This window comes from Heloderma suspectum, chromosome 12 (assembly GCF_057233095.1).
Source record: "Heloderma suspectum isolate Gila_16-S chromosome 12, 16-S_ref, whole genome shotgun sequence".
In the NCBI taxonomy this organism is placed as follows: domain Eukaryota; kingdom Metazoa; phylum Chordata; class Lepidosauria; order Squamata; family Helodermatidae; genus Heloderma; species Heloderma suspectum.
Genome location: NC_139469.1, coordinates 4,356,681 through 4,377,402, shown reverse-complemented (window position 1 = coordinate 4,377,402; position 20,722 = coordinate 4,356,681). Strand labels below are relative to the sequence as shown.

At 48.5% G+C, this 20,722-nt stretch overlaps 1 protein-coding gene across 1 annotated transcript in view; it reads left to right on the top strand.

Moving 5' to 3' along the window:
- MYO15A (myosin XVA) overlaps window positions 1–20,722 on the top strand; it is a 118,472-nt gene that overhangs the window by 94,696 nt on the left and 3,054 nt on the right. Inside the window, exons 56-66 of the mRNA XM_084819182.1 lie at window positions 937–1,010; window positions 1,886–1,968; window positions 2,780–2,910; window positions 5,875–5,969; window positions 7,327–7,404; window positions 9,891–9,987; window positions 11,922–12,082; window positions 12,740–12,873; window positions 14,590–14,723; window positions 16,144–16,277; window positions 18,120–18,260. Coding sequence (XP_084675308.1) covers window positions 937–1,010; window positions 1,886–1,968; window positions 2,780–2,910; window positions 5,875–5,969; window positions 7,327–7,404; window positions 9,891–9,987; window positions 11,922–12,082; window positions 12,740–12,873; window positions 14,590–14,723; window positions 16,144–16,277; window positions 18,120–18,260 — 1,262 coding nt within the window. The remainder of the gene's footprint in view (window positions 1–936; window positions 1,011–1,885; window positions 1,969–2,779; window positions 2,911–5,874; window positions 5,970–7,326; window positions 7,405–9,890; window positions 9,988–11,921; window positions 12,083–12,739; window positions 12,874–14,589; window positions 14,724–16,143; window positions 16,278–18,119; window positions 18,261–20,722) is intronic.

Below are 20,722 nucleotides of genomic sequence, written 5' to 3'. Positions count from 1 at the left end.
AAGCAGGATGTGAGTAACGTGCTGCCTTCCCTCTAAGGACAGGCTAAGGCATTAGGGGCTGTTCGGTTTAAAAAGAGGACAGCTATGGAGGTACGTGATAAGAGGTTCATAACGAAGTTTGTAGCTGAGCCCTTCAGCTATTGGATGGTATAGAAATGTAATGAATCAATCAATAAAGTTATGCATCTAATTGAGGGAAAGGACAGAGGGTTCCTGCCGCCTCACACATGCACACACACTTCATAATACTAGCATTTGAAAAACAGCAACAAAGAATCTTGTGGTGTCTTAAAAACTAAGACATTTATTCTGGCATAAGCTTTTAACTGGGAAGACCTGGGTTCAAATCTACACTGGGCCAGGAAACTCCATGGCTGGACCTTTGGCCTGCTAGTACCCCTCAACCTAACCTCCCTCACAGGGTTTTTGTGAGGATAAAACATGGAGGGAAGCATGTACTCAGCCTTGAGCTCTTTGGGTGATAAAGAAATGTAAAAAATAAATAAAAATAAAATTTTGTCCTTGCCTTGTGGGTGGAAAACATTTTTTATAATATTTTAATTGTTGTATGTATCATTTTGGTTGTTATTTGACTGTTTGGGCGGGGGGGTTAATTGTAAACTGCCCCAATGGTATCTCCTAGTTGGGCAGTACATAAATTTAATTAATCAGTTAATTAATTGTTATTGTGGCAAATGCATGTTATCAAACCTAAACTTGCTGAGATAATGGGAACCAGGATAGGAAGTGAGGGTGGGTGGGTGGGGGGCTGCTTTTAACCGTCCTCTCCCTCGCTAACTCTCCCCCACCACCCCCAACATGCCCTGCAACTCTGAGGGAAACCCAGAGTTAAGGACCGTACTGCATTTAGTTCTCTGTGTGTGCCCAAGTGAGGACTCCAAGTATTTTGGGGTGTTGTTTCATTTGCCTTCCTAGCTGTGATGAAGTTCATGGGCGACCTCCCACTCAAAGGACAAACTGAGATGGACGTGGTCTGCGCTCTTCTGAAGGTAAATCCCTTCCTGACATTTACATGGAACGAGCACTGCAGAGCCAGCGTGAGCAGGAGACTCCACTTGTGGGGAGTCTGAATGGTGGCTGCACTCTGGCCGTGGGGCTATTTTATTTATTTATTGAGTGCGTTCCTAATCTGCCCAATAACCGTTAAAAAGCTAAAATGCCATTTTAAAATAGTTAAAATATGAAACACAACACAAATATTTAAAATAATAAAATACAATATAATAAACAACACACAGCACAGTAATCGATAAGACAGCCATAATGGCCTAGGACTAGGTTTCTAAAGTCTCCAGGAGAAAAGAAAGGTCTTTGCCCGGTGCTGAAAAGATAACAGTGTAGGTGCCAGGAGAACCTCTCTGGGAAGTTTATTCCATAAGTAGGGTGCCACTGCTGTGAAGGCCCTCTGTCTTGTAGCCACCAGAGGATGGCCCCCTAAGGGCCCGAGCAGGCCACGTCTGCACTTCAAACCTTAAACCAGTTTGAGACCACATTTGCTTCCAGAGCAACTTTGATCACTCTTACCTCTCCCAAGGACCTTCTAATAGACATTCTAATTCTCTAGAACAGGAATGGGGAGGCTGTGCCAGATGTTGCTGGACTCCAACTCCCATCAGCCCCAGCCAGCACAGCCAATGGTCAGAGTAGATGGGAGCTGTAGTCCAAAAACACGGGGGGGGCATAGGTTCCTCATCCCTGCTATAGAAGATGCTCTTCCGATTTGGACAACCATTGGGCTCTTGGTAGCCATGGTGGGCTACTGGGCCAGAGCACCATTGGGGTGGTTGACAGGAGAGGAGGCAGCAAGGGCAGTGACTCCCTTGAGATTTGCTTAATTCCACGCTTTCCCCTCTCTTTCCTCCAGTTCTGCGGAGACTATGAGGTCATCAGGGATGAGGTTTTTTGCCAGATCATCAAACAGATAACAGACAATGCCAGCACCAAGACGTACGTGAGTCCCCCAGTCCTGCAGGCTTGTGGGTAGTGGTGGCCACAGAGAGGAAGAGGAGGGTTCCATCTACTGCCCTCCAGAAAAAGTCCGCTGCTTGCAAGCCATCAGAAATGCAGCAACCTGGCCAGTGATGCTTTAGCAACTAATTCACTCAGCTCACCTGATCCCCCAAACTCAAGCAGATTCACCTGATCCCCCAAACAAAAGCTCGGGCTGGGCAGTCATAGGAGCAGGCTTAAACGTTGCTTCAGCAAGGGGCAAACTCAGCCTGAGCCTTAAATAGAGCTGCAGTCCCATCTGGGCGACTAGCTCCACCCCGGTGAGCCAAGCACTTCCAGCTAAAGGGGGCTAGCCTGCTTCGGTAAGGGTTGACTCTGACAGCACAGGGGAGACGTTGATTCACACCCCTGGAGCCATAACATTAGCTCAGGCGTGCAGCACCTCCTTCAGCTGAATTTCATTTCAGAGAGGCTCTTGGGAGCCACATTCCAGTAGTGGGTGGGGCGGAAGGCAGAGGAGTATAGGACCAAAATTGCCCCAAATACCAGCCCCTATTTTAGCTTCAAGCTCTTCCGGCCAGTAACTAAGTCTTAGGAAAGGCATCTCAACCTTTTAGAATGGGGGGAAAAATGCAGAAAAGCCGGGAAACCACCAAACGATTGTTGGGGAAGGGGTGGGGCCAGGGGAAGGGGGCGTGGCCTTCTGGAGAACCCGGAAGGTCAGGTAGGCCCCCAGGCAGGCCAGATTGGGCCACTGGGTGTGGCGTTTTGCCCCCCTGTATGATGCAAGCTCTCTTCTTTTGCACAGGGACAGTTGCCAAAAAGGGTGGAGGCTGCTCTACATCCTGAGTGCCTACTACAGATGCTCCGAGGTCCTCAAACCGTATCTTCTGCGGTTCCTTCAGGAGATCTGCAGCCGCCCCGGCTTGCAGTTCCAAGGTGAGATTCCAAAATGTCCCCCCCGCCAAGGGCCACCTGGATGTAGCCCCCTGCCGCAAAGTGACCCATATACACAGCAGTCTGTCACCAGTTGGTTTCTACAGTCCAGCTGACGGCGGCACATTGGAGTGCTGCGGGTTGGAACTGGTGGAACTAATGTTAAAACAGGCGTAATACTGAGAGCGGGGTTAGGGCAGGTGTGAGCCTGGCTTCCCGCAACTTTGCACCTTGTATTAAGAATGTGCTTTCCAGCAAGTGGATGGCTCAGCCATCAGCTTGCTGGAAAGCACGTTTTGAACGCTACTTGTTTCCCGCCTTGTGCGTTAGACAGGCTGTCTGCCCATCTTTACTTTTCAACATGCCACGTGTACATTTATTTGTTTATAATATAAACATGATATTAGGGGTGCTGAACCCCAGGCCTGTGAGCCAAATCCGGCCCTCAGCAGTTCACCAGATGGCCATGATCCTTTCCCCCAATGGTTGACCGCTTGGTAGTTTCCCAGTCTTTTTGTGGCATTTTCCCCATTTTAAAAGGTCAAATTCCTCTCCTGAGGCTCAGTTAGCGGCAGTAAGAGCTTTAAGCCACAATATGCTTGTTTTATGGAATTTTACACCCTGGCCATTTTGCTTTCAGCCCCACCCCGCACTTGAATGCGCTCCTTGAGAGCTTCCACAGAACTGAATTTGGTCCTTGGGCTGAAAGAAATGTGGCACCTCTGCTTTCTATAGTCAGCATCTTACTTTTAAAAATCACAAATATGTCAGAAAACAGTTGCAAAACTACTCCAAAGACTGTGCTGGTGACGTCAGAGGTACAAGCCAATAGACACCCTCCACAGCCAGCGTTCCCCAGTTTGAAATGACTCTGGCAGAGGCTTGCAGAGCTAGGGTTTTTTACAGCTCACTCCATGAGATAGAAAAGCATGTCTGTACTGACTGTAGTGAGGATGCTTCCAAACTGCCTCCCGCTCTCCATGCCTTGCCCCCCCCCCCCCAATGTTATACCTGTCTTCACCTAAAATGCACAAGACTGCTTATGTGACTTTGATACTTCACTCCTCCTGGGGGCAGGGAAACTGGTGAGGCATAGGCCTGGGCTCATCACTCAGGCCGCCCGTCTGGGAGACCTTGCTCGCTGCTGCCCAGATGTCATTAATAAATGGAAATGAGTCCATCTGTTAAGCTGTTCAGAGACAGCCTGTTATTACTCATCACAGCCAGTGGTTATTTTTCTCATTAAAAAGCTGCAGGTTCTAAAACTGTTTAAACGGCTCCAGGGAGGGGGGATTGTTAGCGATGACGGATTACCCTTCGCTTGACTCCCAACTGGGGATTTCAATCAACTGCATCTCCCATTTGCGTGTCATCTCCCTCAGAGCGGGTCTTCTGTGTACTACAGAGGTTCTGGAACTGCAAAGATGTGGAGCGTTAAAAGCCATGTCATGAGCCAGGCAGGAAGCTTTTAATCAGCTCAACATGGTGCAATGCTGACTTTGAAGTTGTGGCGGCTTGGCAAAATCTAAATTCAGCTCACAGTAGCAAATACATACAATGAGCCATCACAGGCTGGATTCGCTGAGAACCAGCTCTGGTTGTGGTTTTATCCTGGCCGCCAGGCACTGAAGTAATTGTGTGGATCTGGACCTGGTGCTGAACTCATTCAGAGTATTTATAAGCTGCTTTTTAGGGCCAAGCTTTCCTGGGAATAAATTACAAAGAGTGATCCCAGGTTGCTTCCACGCTGGTCCTTTTCTCTGCCCTCCTTTGTTTGCTCACTTGTTATGGGGAATCTAGATGATGAGGATAAGGATTAGAACAAATGGTTGCTTTCCAGTGTGCTCTGTGTTGTCCTGCAGCATCTTTTCAGCCCTGGTTTGTAGCAAAGGTGTTGCAACAAAGTGCAATTGTAGTGCCAGCTTGCCCAGTGTAGACAAGTAAAGTGCTATTGGGACATTTCAGGCTACTGTGCCTTTAATTAAAAGCTTCTTGTTTATTGGTTCTACCCATTTTATTTCTGGCCTGTTCAGCACAGCTGGGTTTTTTTGATGAAGTGCCCCTCAGTTGGCCCCTTATTAATCAGCCCGTGTTGCCTGCAGGGGCAAAAGGTGATTTTAATTACTGGCTTCCTTGTATTGTTTTTTCCTTCCATCCATCCATTGTAGGATGTAGTGCTATTTTGCTGCAAAATAAAGAAAAGAGGAGAAATGTTGGAAGGACAACAACGAAGTAATACCCACTAGTACCACCTCACATGGAACAGAAGCTGATTAATAAAGAGTAGTTAAGGGATGATACATTATTAATTCTCCTGCTGTACTGAACATGAACAAGAAAACAAGCAGGACTGGCAAGGAGGAAACGTTTAATTCATGTTGCTGGTGATTTTTCCTGAGCAGGATGTGCTACTGAATCTACGTTACAGAGGGCAATGGGGAATGGCATTGCTGGATAATATGTGCTGTGTGGAATTGCCACGCTAATTCCTCATCCAGTACATTTTGGAAAAGCAATGTCTCAGCAGCGCTAAAGCACTCTAATATGGAACCAACTAGGACTCTGTCTAAGAAAAGAGGAAGTCAGGTGATTGCTTTAATGCATGTTGTGTAAGTTCCTCTATACCAGCATTTTCCGACCTGGGACCCTCCAGATGTGTTGAACTACGACTCCCAGCATTCCTTACTATTGGCGATGCTCACTGGAGCTGATGGGAGTTGTAGTCCTTCACATCTGGAGGGCATCAGGTAGGGGAAGGCTACTGTGTGCACACACAAAGACAAAAACATAGTTTCTTCTGTTAGGCTTTAATTGTATATATTGACTTTATACTTGTACGTGGGCATAGGTAAATCCAGAGAGCTTAATGTTTCTACTGTGTTGGAGAAATCAAGATTCTGGTGTTTCACAACTTGTTCGGGTAGTTTCTTTCTCCCTCTCCCTAATTTCTTTCTTGACGTCCATCAGGCATCGCCAAAGCCTGCGAGCAGAACCTGCAGAAAACCTTCCAGTTTGGTGGCCGGTGTGAGTTCCCCAGTAACATTGAGCTCAAAGCCATGGTGGTGAGTGCTTACTTGCTGGTCCTGCGAGGAACTGGATGGATGGGTTGGAGAGGTGTCTACACAGGATGGAGAACGGCTTCCAAACATGAACTGGAGGGTGGAGGAGCGGGGAGGTGGCATTTCTATAGGGTGAAACAGAGCAAAGTGGGAGAGACACCTTTAACCTTACTCAGCACATTGCTACCTCCCCCCTCTCCCATTTCTCTTTCGTGCTCTGCACAGTGTATTTATTTTTATTTTGTTTATTTCATTTATATCCCGCCATTTTCCTCCTGCAAGGAACCCAAGGCGGCGTACATGGTCTTCCTTCTCTCCATTTTATCCTCACAACAACCCTGTGAGGTAGGTTAGGCTGCGAGTCAGGAACTGGCCCAAAGTCACCCAGTGAGCTTCATGGCCACGTAGGGACTAGAACCCGGATCTCCCAAGTCCCAGTCCAACGCTCTCACCACCACACCTCACTGGCGCTGTAGTGTATGTTCCTGATGCCAGTTTTTCATGGGGTCCTGCAAAAGGGCCATTGCAACCTTCAGGGCTGCAAATGCCTAACACATTCCTTTTTACGTCGGAGAGGTTCTCCTCTCATCCCAAGGGGGTAGTGCAGAGGTGGGATGACCTGCAGCCCTCAGCCCAATTTCAAAAAGTCTCTGCAAGTTCAGAACTCTGGCAAACGTGACCTGCCCCTCTTCCTGCAACCTGCTGGGCAGGGAGGGAGAGAGAGAGAGAGAGAGAGAGAAAGTGGCAGAAAGAGGGGGAGCAGAAAGGGGGTGACACCCCCCCCTTTGGCCCTGCCCCTGCCCACCACCAGAGAGATAACAAGCATCCATTGGTTTTCTGATCCTGTCATGCCTCCAGCAAGGATGAGGAGGGACCTGGGGGGTCAGCTGCCAGCCCGAATGGGCCAGAAACAGGTGTGAGACCCACAACAGGCAGGGGCTCAGTTCTAGAGACGCAAACAAGGGCCAGAGGGGCGGGAGGCAGACACAGGGTCAAATCCAGGCAGCGGAAGGGCACAGCAGCCTAGGCTCTCATCTCGCCCCAGATGAGTTCCTCAGACTGAGCAAGCGAGGCCTTTATAGGGCCTGGTGGGCAGGGATTGGCCCTTCGGGGTCAGCTGATGGAATGCTCAGGCAGGCTGGTACCGCAGCCCCGGCGCCGCCCTCGAGGCACAGAGCTCAGCCTCCCGGGCTTGCTGTCGAGGCGGAGCGCTGGTGGCGCAGGCGGTAAACCTGCTCGGGACTCCTCGTGCCTTACAGGCCCCCCTTGCTGCACGTGCTTCCCTGTCCTGGGGCTTGAACTCCTCCAAACACAATTTACAAAGGGTCCGTTTTGCTTTCTGTCTTCCTTCCCTGCAAAGGCCGGAAGGAGCTCCAAGCGCCAGCTGTTCCTCCTGCCGGGAGGGATTGAGAGGCACCTGAAGATCAAAACATGTTCGGTGAGTGGAACGGGGAGGAGCCCGCATCCCCCAAAGCGCCACACGCCGCGACTGCCAACCCGAGCGAACTCTCGTGTTTGACAGCAACGTAGAAAAGGGGCAGAGGGATCGAAAAACAGCTCCCCTTCTGCCCTGTGGGCACAATGGGAGGTCTCACTCCCCCTCCCTTTGGGACGTCTTTGGGGGAGAAAATCTGCTCCACTTCTCCCCTGTGGTGCTGGTACTAAATCTCCCTGCTTCTGCCCTCTGTGTTCAGAAATTATATTATTAATGAAATATTTATCCTGCTTTGCTTCAGAGCTCAGGGTAGCATTCACAGTTCCTCACTTTTATCCTCACAGCAGCCCTGTGAGGTAGGTTAGGCTGACACGGGGCGGGGAGAGATGAGGGGGCTTCACGTAACTCAGCAAGCTTCTTAACTGAGTGGGGATTTAAACCTGGGTCTCCCCAGATCTAGTCTGACACTTTATCCCAGCCTTACCCAACCTGCCATCCTCCAGATGTGTTGAACTGCGACACCCATCATCCCCAGCCAGCATAGCCAGTGGTCATGTCACATCCCAAGGGATCCTGGAACATGCACCTGTGTGGAGGCAGAAAAGGTTAAAGATGGTCATCACATTCCCCTCAGCCGTTGCAACAGGCCCTGCAGTTCTTCGCCTGCAGGGCATGCCCAGGGTTTGCTCATTTGTACATACATCTGCTTCTTGCTGAAACCGAAGGATAAACAAATGCATGAATACTTTATAAATGATTGTTGTTGTTGTTCAGTCGTTCAGTCGTGTCTGACTCTTCGTGACCCCGTGGACCATAGCACACCAGGTCTTCCTGTCCTGCGCTCTCTCCCGGAGCGTGCTCAAGTCCATATTCATTGCATCGGTGATGCTATCTAGCCATCTCATCCTCTGCCCTCCCCTTCTCCTTTTGCCTTCAGTCTTTCCCAGCATCAGGGTCTTTTCCAGAGAGTTTTCTCTTCGCATTAGGTGGCCAAAATATTTCAGCTTCAGCTTCAGTATCTGTCCTTCCAATGAGCACTCAGGGTTGATTTCCTTTAGGATGGACTGATTTGACCTCCTTGCAGTCCAGGGGACTTGTAAGAGTCTTCTCCAGCACCACAGTTCTAAGGCATCGATTCTTCGGCGCTCAGCCTTCCTTATAGTCCAGCTCTCACAGCCATACGTTGCTACTGGGAAAACCATAGCTTTGATTAGACGGACCTTTGTCAGCAAGGTGAGGTCTCTACTTCTTACTATGCTGTCTAGGTTGGCCATAGCTTTCCTCCCAAGGAGCAAGCTTCTTTTAATTTCACAGCTACAATCACCGTCTGTGGTGATCTTGGAGCCCAGGAAAGTAAAATCTGTCACTGCTTCCATTTCTTCCCCTTCTATATGCCAGGAAGTGGTGGGGCCAGATGCCATGATCTTCATTTTTTTAATGTTGAGTTTCAAACCAGCTTTTGCACTCTCCACTTTCACCCTCAACAAGAGGCTCTTCAGATCCCCTTCACTTTCTGCCATTAGGGTGGTATCGTCTGCGTATCTGAGGTTGTTGATAATTCTCCCGGCAATCTTAATTCCGACCTGTGATTCATCCAACCCGGCGTTTCTCATGATGTACTCTGCATGTAAATTAAATAAGCAGGGCGACAATATACAGCCTTGTCGTACTCCTTTCCCAATTTTGAACCACTCAGTTGTTCCATGTCTGGTTCTTACTGTTGCTTCTTGACCCTCGTACAGGTTTCTCAGGAGACAGGTTAAGTGATCTGGTACTCCCATCTCTTTAAGAATTTGCCAGAGTTTGTTGTGATCCATACAATCAAACGCTTTAGCGTAGTCAATGAAGCAGAAATAGACGTTTCTGGAATTCTCTTGCTTTCTCCACGATTACAAAACAGCAAAGACTGGGTGGTGTGTTGGTGACTTTGCAGGCACTAGCCAATTGGCTTGCAATCCCCTGGCTTTCCTCTAACACAGTGAAAATTCGCAGAACACATGCGTGTGTGTGTTTTAAGAGCTTGCTCCAGGAGAGAAAAATGCACGTGTGTCTTCTGGGCAGCAAAATTGGATTCAAACCACCTCCACTACACTTAAAACATTACACTTAAAATGTCAGTGTTCACACAAAATGTCCTGGATCAGCCCTATTGTCTTCGTAAGAGGGAGATCTTCCTCCTGTCTTCCTCCATCTTCGCATTCTCTAGCACAGGATCCTTTTGCACAAGGTACTGTTGTATATAATTGTTCAACAAGAGCTTCTTTCTTTACCAAGTGAAAACTGGAAACAATTCCAGTTAGGGATGAAACCTTGAGCTCTCCCAGAAACATCTGCTCCCTCCACCACCTTAAAAAAAAAAAAAATCAACATCCAGGCTGCGGAAGAGTTCTGTGTAGTTCCAAAACTTACATTCTTTGGTTGGTCCTAACAATGGCATCATTTGATATTCTCAGTGACTCAACTTTCTGTTCCACCACTTGCTTTTCTAGGTTGCCCTGGATGTGATAGAGGAGATATGCTTTGAAATGGGTCTGCACCGGCCTGAAGCCTTCGATGAATACATCATTTTTGCTGTCACCAATAGAAGTGAGTCCAGAAGGGCCACGGAAAAGAGAGCCTTCCACTCTGCCCGAGCACTAGGAAATAAAGCAACATTCCATTTTGTAACGATTTCCAGATGGGTAGCTACGTTAATCTATTGCAACGAAGAGCCTTGTGGCTCCTTAACAACTAACACCTTTATTCTGACATAAGCTTTCGTGGACTGTAGCCCACTTCATCAGATGTGTGGAGTTTCAGGTTTATATGCAGTAATATGGAGGTGAGGGAAGAATTGTAAACAGTGAGGTCAGAAGGAAAGTAACTGCAGAAAGTGGTCACATTATTGACAGTGGTCATTCGCACTGCTGTCATTGCCAATAAAACAAACACCCTGGCATTCGTGCTCTCCTCCTGGTTTTTGAATATTGACATTTCTGATGTCAGATTTGTGCCTATTTATTCTTTTCTGCCTGAAGAACCAGCGGGAGAATGCTTCAGCCTCCCCAGACACTTTAAGGTCGCTGACCCTAAAGTGGTCAGTATGGAGCAAAGACACTTCAAAGGGAGACTGGAAGGAGAGACCACTGAGTTAGAATTAAACCTGTTGATGAAGACTGTCGCCAGAGGCTTGAATCGAGATAAAGGATTTTTATCACACTTCAGGTGCGATCCCATGCATGTTTAGACTGAAAAAAAGCCGTATAACTCCCAGCACGCCCCACCCAGCAGGCTGGGGCATGCTGGGGGTTGTAGGACTTTTTCCAGTCTAAACATGCATAGGATTGCACCCTAACTTGTGTTCATCAGCTTACCTGGTGTCAAGGAGTTTGTGTTGTCAGCAAAAACTGCACTGCACAAAGAGGTCATATACCTGTATAAAAGTTGCAAATGCTAATGTACATGTACAGATGTACATTTGGAAATCATTACTATAATTTATAAATGCAGTCATCTCACCAGGGGGGGAAGGCTGTAACCAGGTGACCTGTGTGGCTGCTGCTCGCCTTGCTGTTCAAGTGCTGCTACCTGTGCCTGGGCAGGAACTTCAAGGTCCCTGCTCCGCTCTTCCTTCTTAGGGCTCTTTATCTTAAAATGAGACTTTGACTGGACAGCCCTTCAAACAGTGGACACCTTTAAATACAGGACTATCCCCTGGCAGTCCTTCAAAAGAGGACTGTCTTCTGTAAAGTAGGACACATGGCCACCCTACACTAAACTAGGGATGCAGAGATTTTGTTAAAGCCATTCCGTCTGTGTTTTGCGGGTTGTCCGGCAACTTTTGTTCCGTTGTCTGCTCATTGACAGAATGTTTTTTTAACCAGAATTTTGTTCTACTTGCACTAATTCGGATTAGGGCAAGTACACACTTGTGCAAATGCGCTAGCGCAAATGAGTTACTGTATATTTGCGCTAATTCAAATCAGCATGAATTCAGAGTATCGCAAATCCCCCCCCCCAATGAAAAAACGGTCTGGAAGTCCATGGAATCCATGTGATTCAGAAAAAGCCGATCCACGGCAGAATCAGGGCAGATTCATAGAAACCCAAACTCATTTGAATCCCTTGCAGATTTCTCCAACATCCCTGCTTTAAACCATGATAAAGCAAATATATTTCTGGCGTAGGCAGGCCCAGAATCCCTTCCTGGGTAGGGAAAAGTAGAATTCATTCACCTGGTTGCTACTGAATGGTTATTTCTGTTCGAATCAGATAACCCCCGTCCCCCGACCTTTTTCCAGTAAATATCTACTGCCATCTATCGGGAGATGGGTGTAAACCAAGAGGCCAAACAGCAGTCCTTATCACTTGGGCTCTCCAGGAAAAGAGCAGCATTTCCCTCTAGCAAATCCTCCAGTTTGTATTCGGAGGCTCTGGGGCCGGTCTGTGCGTTGGGTGAGTGGGAACGTGTCCTTGGACACCAGCCACGCAGGCTGCTTGCTTTAAATAAAAATCAGATCAGTGCAATTTTACCAATGCAGATCAGAACGTCCGGCCTTTGAACAAAAAGGAATACATCCTTGATGTCGCCATGGAGATGGAGAACGTGGACAGCAGCTATATGTTCTGGTACCGGCGTGTCATCTGGGCCCAGCCACTAAAATTTGATAATGAGCTCTATGTCACCATGCACTACAATCAGGTAGGACCTGGGGGGTGGGGGCCTTTGGCAAGAAACTGCATTTGTAAAGAACCTGGTCGTTAACTAATAAAGTAGTGAGCCCGAAGCCTGGTATCTTGGAGTATGTTGACTGCGAAGGGGGAGGATGAGAGAACATGGCGGCAATAACCATTTCCCAAGGTATGTCAAGTGCCAACTCCTGTGTACTTGGTAGTTGCTCCTAATGCATGACCTACCATACAAGCTTGTCGTAAGGCGGGGGTGCAGAACCTCTTCCAGCCTGAGGGCCAGATTCCATTTCAGAGAAGCTCTCGGGGACTGCATTCCAGTGGTGGGTGGAGCTGAAGGCAAAAGGGGTGGGGTCAAATAGCCACATTGAGACCCCAGGAGGGCTGGGCTTGCCCAAATCCTGTTGTAAGGAAGGGCTGCACAGCAGCCAGTGCAACAAGATAATATATGTATTACGAAGTTGTTGTTGCTGATGACTCTTGTCTAGTGGAGGCTCTGAGGTCAGTGGGGCGGTGAATCCGCTGTGGGTTTCAGTCAGAACTCCAAAGGAGCTATCCAAGGTGCAGAGCACCTTGGATAGCTCCGTTGGAGTTCTGACTGAAACCCACAGCGGATTCACCACCCCGACCTCGGAGCCACCATCCTCCACTGCTCTTGTCTCTCTATCAGGTACTGCCCGATTATCTGAAGGGTCTCTTCAACACTCTCCCTCCCATGAAGTTGAGCGAGCAACAGTTCCAGCAGGTCTCCAAGCTAGCTGCCTTGCAGCACCGAGCAAAGGACAGCGTCGGTCTGCCAACCCCGTACGTGCCTTTCAGGTTTAGCGATGCGAGGAAGGGGCTAGAGGGGGAGACAACCCCCCTGGAACCAGCACTGATCAGGGCTCTGTGGATGGCAACCTTTGGGGGCTGTGGGCACAGAGAAGATTAGTTGTTGGGGTGGATTAGAAATACATGAAATTGATAAATATGGCAATTTGAGAAACTGCCCTGGGCACCACCCCAAAATGGCTGCCACAGGACACACGGCAAAGGAGAAGGAACGTGTCCAAAAAACTGAGTACGAGGCACGAGTCGAGTCTGGGGACCAATGCAGTAAAAAACGCCTTTGAAGCCACAGTTTCCAGCACCAACAGAAACGTATTTCACAGCAAACTGGGTTGTTGTTATTGGGAGGGGTAGGGGACCTTGGCAAGTGCCAAGAAAGGTGTCTGGGGGCGTCTTGCTATGTTGCCAACCCCTGCGCTGGGTCTTCCCGGTATTCAGGGTGATCCTTGGGCCTTGGGGTCCAAGTGTCACCCCGAGAGGACCATGTTGCTTCCCTGCCCGCAAGGGCTGTGTTCTAGAGCACGGGGTTCTCCAGCTTTATCATAGTGGACGTCCCGTAAGCCAGAACTACTGTAGTCCAAGCCTTTTGAGATGCAAGGCTAACACAGAGGAGTCTCCCTGCAGTGCTTACTTTCATCCTTTGCTCTGGGTCAGGATGGCAAAGCCAACCATCTAAGGCACCAGCCATCCCTCTGAGTGCTGGTCTCGTACTTAGGGAAACACCACTCTAGGAAATGCTAACAAATGGTTCCATCCCGTGCCATATATTCTGTACAGCAGGGGTGTTGAACTACAGGCCCACGGGCCAAATCTGGCCCTCCAGGATTCCCTAGATGAGCCTGCCCCCTTCCTCTGGCCCCACCCCCTTTCCAGCAGTCATTTGGAGATTGCCCTGCTTTTGTGCACTTTTTTTTTCCTGAAATGCCTCTTCTAAGGCCTTTTCTAAGGCGTAGTGACTGGCAGGAAGAGCTTTACGCTTGACACTGGGATGTAGGCCCAGTGAGCTTCTCTGAAACTGAATTCGGCCATCGGGCTGACAGAGGTTCAGCACTTCTGCTGTATGCCATCTTTCTTCATGGGGCCTTCAACTCCATCTTTATGGGGAGGGACTGTGGCTCAGTGATGGAGCCCCTGCTTTGCATGCAGAAGCTCCCATTTTCAATCCTGGCATCTCCAGGAAAGAATCCTGCCTGAAACCCTGGAGAGCCATTCTTGCCAGTTAGTGTTGACAGCACTGGGCTAGATGGACCAAGGGTCTGAGTCAGCATAAGGCAGCTTCCAAAGCCCCTATATAACTCAGACTGCGATCTTACTTATCTTTAGGGGAAAGGGCCAAAGCTCCTTGGCAGAGCCCCTGCTTTGCATGCAGAAGGTCCCTGGTTCAGTCCCCAGGAAGGGCTGGGAAAAAATCCTGCCTGACATCCTAGAGAGCCGTTGCTGCCAGCCAGTGTCAGCAATGCTGGGCTAGATGGGCCGAGGGTCTGAGTCAGCGTAAGGCAGCTTCCTGTGTCCCTGTGTTCAACCTGGTGCCCTCGAGATGTGTTCGACTCCAACCCCCACCATTCTTAGCCAGCATGGCCATGCTGTCTGGGGGCTGATGGGAATTGGAGTTCAAGACATTTGGCAGGCTCCAGCCTGGGCTAGACCGTCTGTCTGTGACCTGTGTCTTTGTGCTTCTGTTCCCCCTCCGAGGCGGGAGGTTCAGGACTACATCCCGCCCCGGTGCTATCTCCTGCAGGAGGCCCCGTCATGGCTGGACATGGTCATGCACCACATGCAGCAGGCCCAGGCCCTCAGTGCTCACCAGGCCCGGGCACAGTTCCTAGGTAAGAAGTCACCTTGCCGGGGGGTGGGCTGAGCTGGGGGCAGGGTGGCTTGAGAGAGTTCAGACCAGCTACACCTCTGGGATTCAGCCATGCTGGGACCGGATGGCAGATGGCAGCAGCCGCGTTGGGATTTACTTGTTCATTTTTATTAAAATAAACATTACACTTGTGCAGCACATTACATCTGTGCTGAAGAAACTGCACCAGATGCCTCGTTGCTACCACGCCAGATTTAACATTTGATTGCCAGTATATAAAGCCCTAAACAACTTGGGACCTGGCTACCTGAGAGACGGCCTTCTCCCCTGTAGACCCCGTCGATCCTTGCGGTCATCTGGGGAGGCCATCCTGGTGGTGCCACCTACGTCTGAGCTCTGCTCCGCAGCCGTTTGGAGCAGGGCATTTGGCGTTGTGGCACCCGCTATGTGGAATAATCTCCCTCCCGATTTTAGACGCGAGCTGACACTTTTGATCTTTAGGCACATGTTGAAGCCCCATCTGTTTCTGCAAGCCTTCCCTGGGTAGCGTAGCCTGCCATCTCACACAGATACGATATATTCTATGTACATCATATCCTTGTAAGGGAGGGACTGTGGCTAAGTGCTTTGCATGCCAAAGGCCCCAGGTTCAATCCCCAGCATCTCCAGGTGGGGCTAGGAGGGAACCCTGCCTGGAACCCTGGAGAGCCTCTGCTGCCAGTCAGTGTGGACAATACTGGGCTAGATGGACCAAGGGGCTGACTCAGGAGAAGGCAGCTTCCGATGTTCCTATGTATTAGTGTTATAAGTTTATGTTTTTACGATATGTGTACTCCACTTTGAAATCTGCAGATGTAAGCGATGTATAAATACTTGGAAACAAATAAATTATATTTGTTATTTGCCCAATTACATGGGTTCTTTGGGTGACATACGATAAACCTGCAGCTAGAACCTAAGACCCAGCTGGGTCCATCTAGTCCAGTATCTCTCCTTCTGAGAGGGGCAAGCCAGATGCTTCCAGGAAATCCCCAAGGAGGGTATGGAAACAAGAACGCTCTCTTGTCGTTGGGCGTCGCCAGCATACGGGGTTTACTGCCTCTGAATGTAGGAATTCCATTTAGGTAATAGATGTGCCTGGACCCCCTCTCCTCTGTGGATTTTCTAATCCCCTGATAAAGCCAGCCAAATTAGTGGCCATCTGCTACATCTTGTGGCTGTGAGTTCCACAGGTTAATGATGTGCTGTGTGGAGGAGGACTTTCTCATGTGTTTGAGTTCAAGAGATATGAGGGAAGGTGAAAATCCTACCCTCTGTCCCTATTCTCTGCACCACTCAAACAGAAGCGGAGCAATGAACTCCTCAGTCTTCTGCCCTGGGTAACATTTCTTTGCAGTTATAATGGTGGCACTGCTGATTGCCAACTCTGTTCTGCCGTGCAGGGCTCCTGAGCGCTTTCCCAATGTTCGGCTCGTCCTTCTTCTACATCCAGAGCTGCAGCAACAACACAATTGTCTCCCCGTGCATCCTGGCCGTGAACCAGAACGGACTCAACTTCCTGAACAAGGAGACCCATGTAGGTGTTGCGAGCCCATTCCTGAAACCTTGGGATCCTCCCCTGCCAATGTAACTTGTGTGCTGCCTCCTAAGCCAACGTGCGTCTCTGTCTCCCTCTCTCTCTCCGCGTCTGTGTGTCTCTCTGTCTGTGTGTGTGGTCCTAGTTCCTGTTCTTGGGCAGCAAGGAGAGTTCACTCCTGCCACAGCTATCAGGTGACACTATGGTGCAATGAAAAGGGCAGTGACCCATTTTCGCCAGGGGGCTCTTGACTTCACAGAACAGTTGGGTCTATTTGAGCGTGGTCAGTCATCAGCCAGCATCCCAACCCTAATTCCCTGGGACAGGTAGGGAACTAATAAAGCCCCCCGTCTGTGGCATGACCTTGCAGGGAGAAGAGGCATGAAAAAAGCACACTGAGGAATGGATCTAAAGTTCTGTAAATGGAGAGGCACTCATGGAACAAGATGCTCTTGAGTCTTGGATCCCCCTTTTCCAGGCAGCCCCCTGGACCTCCCAAAATTTTGCTATGGAGGATTGGAGGGGACCCTCCAGATCAGCATAGGAATCGGTACAGGGGGATACAGGGGGATGGGAGAATTGGTGGAAATCACCTCCCCCCACCCACTTCCATTTGCAGAAGGCCTCCACTGGATCCAAGCCGCCCCAGGAAACCCCCCCCTCCAAAAAGGTGTGGTCACCCTAACTAGGAGCAGTGTTCTTTGTATGTATGCATGTTTGCTTATAATATTGTTACATGCGCCACATTTCCCGAAGCGGCGAAAAGTTCCAAGAGCGCAGCACTTACCTGGGTTTGCTTTCCTTTGAGATCGCTGGAGATTTATGGTGTTTTGTAATACTTGAGTTTATTTGCAAATACACAGATTGAGCATAGATCGAGGCAGACAGCGCAAACAGCAAATTCCTCTGCCACGCATGAACTCTCCAGAGAGTCAGCCCTCCCCGCAATAGGCATTTTGTGGAGTTCAAAGCGAGCTTTGCTCCCTAACCCTTTGTCTCTCCCCCAAACTCTAACTGCAATGTCTGATGCCTCTTTCCCTGCCGCCCCCTCTGAATTGCATCATCTTTAACTGGGAGGGGGAAAGGTAGGCCTCCTGCCCCATTCAGAAGACTTAGGGAAGATCCAGCTATTGACAGCAATAAGCCACTTTAATTATAAACCCTGGGGATGCTGGGATTTGATGTTCCTTTTATTAGCAATCGCTAATAAAAGGAACATCAAATCCCAGCATCCCCAGGGTTTATAATTAAAGTGGCTTACAATTAAAATCCATATGAAGGTACAACTTTTTTCTTTTTATTTGTTACATTTATATCCCACCTTTCCTCCAAGGAGCTCAAGGCAGCGTACATGATCCTCCTCCTTTCCATTCTATCCTCACAACAACCCTGTGAGGTAGATTTGGCTGACCATCAGTGAACGGCCAAGTGAGCTTCATGGCCGAGTGGGGACTAGAACCCAGGTCTCCTGCGTCCTAGGCCAGCATTCTAACCACTACACCACAATACAATGAGGGATATATTGAAGGGGCAGTTTCTTCCAGCCCCTGATGGTCTGATTATATGCTGTTTTATTGAATGTTTTATTGTTTGTAGTCTGTGTTTTTAATGTATTGTAACCACCCAGAGAAATTGGGTTATTGTTTAAAATTATAATTAATAAATTATACTTTTAAACAGCTCAATAATCCAATTTTTATATAGTATTAATTAATTATAGTTGAATTGGTCATACAGACCAGCTTGTAGGCTCTTCCCCCATAGAGGGGGAAGGCAGTAGAAGCTTCCAGGTGGAGCCAGGACTTTGGCCAAGCTCCAGCAAGGTTTTCCTTCCTCCTCCAGGAACCCATTGTGACTTTCTCTCTGAAAGAGATCCAGTCTACACGCACGCAGCGACCTTCGGCCGGATCCAGCTACCCCTACGTGGAGATTATGCTGGGAGACTTGATCTCCCAGCGGATCACGCAGCTGCAGCTGGAGCAGGTAGACCACAACAGAGGGGTGACAGCATAATTCCCCAGCTGCAGAGCTGTGCGCAAGATCCACTCAAACAGTTCCGTGCACTCAGGGCTGACCCTGAAATTTCTCCTCAAGCTCAATTCGGGGCAAATTTGGGAATTCCTCCGTAGGCAAAAAATCTGAGGAATTGGTGGAAGGGGAGAGCTAAAGACAATCTGCTAAGACTAGCTGCCTTTCCCAAGGGAGGGCAGGGTCCAAACATCCCCAAAGGTGTTACCATAAAGCGAAACTCCAAAGAGGAGTTGGATGTTCCTCCTCAGACAAAAAGCCTGTGGTATTCCAGGGCAAGTCGGAAGACTATCAAAGCTTCTAACGGAGGTGGGTGGGTGGTTTCACACATCTCTGGGTGGTTCCTTGTCTTTTAAAATCCAGATTGGCAACCTCATCTGTACAGAAATCTGATTGGAGTGAGTCAGTTCCCTGGGAATTGTTCCCCACCCTCAAACCTAAATTTTGCAACTGAAAAAAACTGAATACATTGTTTGAGTGGATTTTTTGTTTGTTTGGTTTTGCAACCGGACTACATTTGTTCATTTGACTTTTATTTAGGCTGTCTTATTGTTAAGACTGGTGGCAGATTGCAGTGCTGTGCAAAGTTTCTTGACCTGTACTTTCAGCTGACGTTTTATCATTATTATGCGCATTTGGACTGTGTTGGAAATATTATGAAACTCACATCTTTCTCCTCCCGTCTCTTTCTGTCTCCTTCTGTCTCTCCTTCTGTCTCCTTCCACTGTGGTCTGTGAAGCTTAACCTTCAGATGGTAGGTAGCATGCACTTGCCATAATAATACAGATAAAGTATCAGAGTATAGTATTGGAGTATTCAGATAAAGTATTCAGGCATACAGGGTACTTCACATAAATTATCTTGTAATCCTTACAACAACCCTGCAAGGTACGTGAATGTTATTATCCTTGAGTTACAGATGGGTGGCAGGGGGAGTTGAGCTTGATAGAATCAAAAGCCACCCACTGAGTGATGAGATGACTTTCAGATTCATAGTTCAGTCTCTTAGGGCACAATTATATGCATGTTTAGGCAGAAAAAAGTCCCACAACTCCCAGCATGCCCCAGCCAGCCATGCTGGCTGGGGCATGCTGGGACTTGTGGGACTTTTTTCTGTCTAAACATGCATAAGATCGCACCCTTAGCAACTATGCTACACTGTAAAAACTCTGTATTTATATCTCAGAAGAGCCATACGCTGGTTCAGTAAACTCCATGTGGTTTCTCAGCCTGTTTTAAAGTTGGGACATTGTGTGCTGTAATTTATGTGTTTTCAGTTCATGCCACCAGGTGAAGAAATGTTACAACAATCTATGTGCAGTCATGTATGTATGCATGTAAACTATTTTTACCCTGCTCCTTAGCCAACAAGGCCCCTGGAGCAAGTTACGTGTAATCAGGAAAACACGAAAGTCCCTGCTCACAGGCTTACAATACAAAAGACATGACACCAAAGGAAAAAGGAATGGGGAGGGAAGAGGAAAAAGTGAACTCTTTCAGCAGAGCTGGTGGAAAGGTCCTGCTCTCCCTCTCATCTCCCTCAGAAAAGCCTGCTGGAACAGCTGTTAATTCAAATACCTTGCCTTTAGGCTTACAATTTGCCTTTTGTTTTTCATTGTTTGTATAGCACCTAGATCTTTGAGGTACTTCTTCTATAATAGGGGAATAATAATAATAATATGATGATGATGATGAATTTCCCCTGTTGTAAAGTGCTAAGCAGCACCATGACCTGCATGTAAGCTTTGACATTATTTATTCATTCATATAGCACCCTCTCTTGAGGAACTAACAAACTAAAATTCCCCACCGGAGTGCTGACAGAGGAAGAGGGCTTAAACAGGAGGAGAATACGTGTTCCTTTCAGTCACACTTATTAAGGCTTGGCTACAGTAGGGAAGGAAAGCAACAGTTTGCACCAAAGAGTCCATGGGAAAGTGGGTTTTGAGGAAGGAATTGAGAGAAATGGTGTCCCGGGAGGCAGTTCCAGGCATAAGGAGGCAGTTCCAGGTGTAAGGGGCAGCAAGGGCGTCATCATTTGAGCAAGAAAGAGAACTTTGGCCAAAAGAGGATGGCGCAGCTGGAGGAGTGAAGGTCACAGAGAGCCAGTGTGGTATAGTGGTTAGAGTGTTGGACTGGGAGCCGGGAGATCCAGGTTCTGGTCCCCACTCGGCCATGGAAGCTCCCTGGGTGACTTTGGGCCAGTCACAGACTCTCAGCCCAACCCACCTCACAGGGTTGTTGTTGTGAGGATAAAATGGAGAGGAGGAGGAAGGGTTACGTACGCCACCTTGGGTTTCTTAAAGAGGAAAAATGGCGGGATATAAACGTAATTAATTAATTAATTGTCAGGGTGGACACTGAGCCCATAGAATCCCAGAGTAGTTCTGATTCTGAGGAAGAGGAGCCGCTCCTGG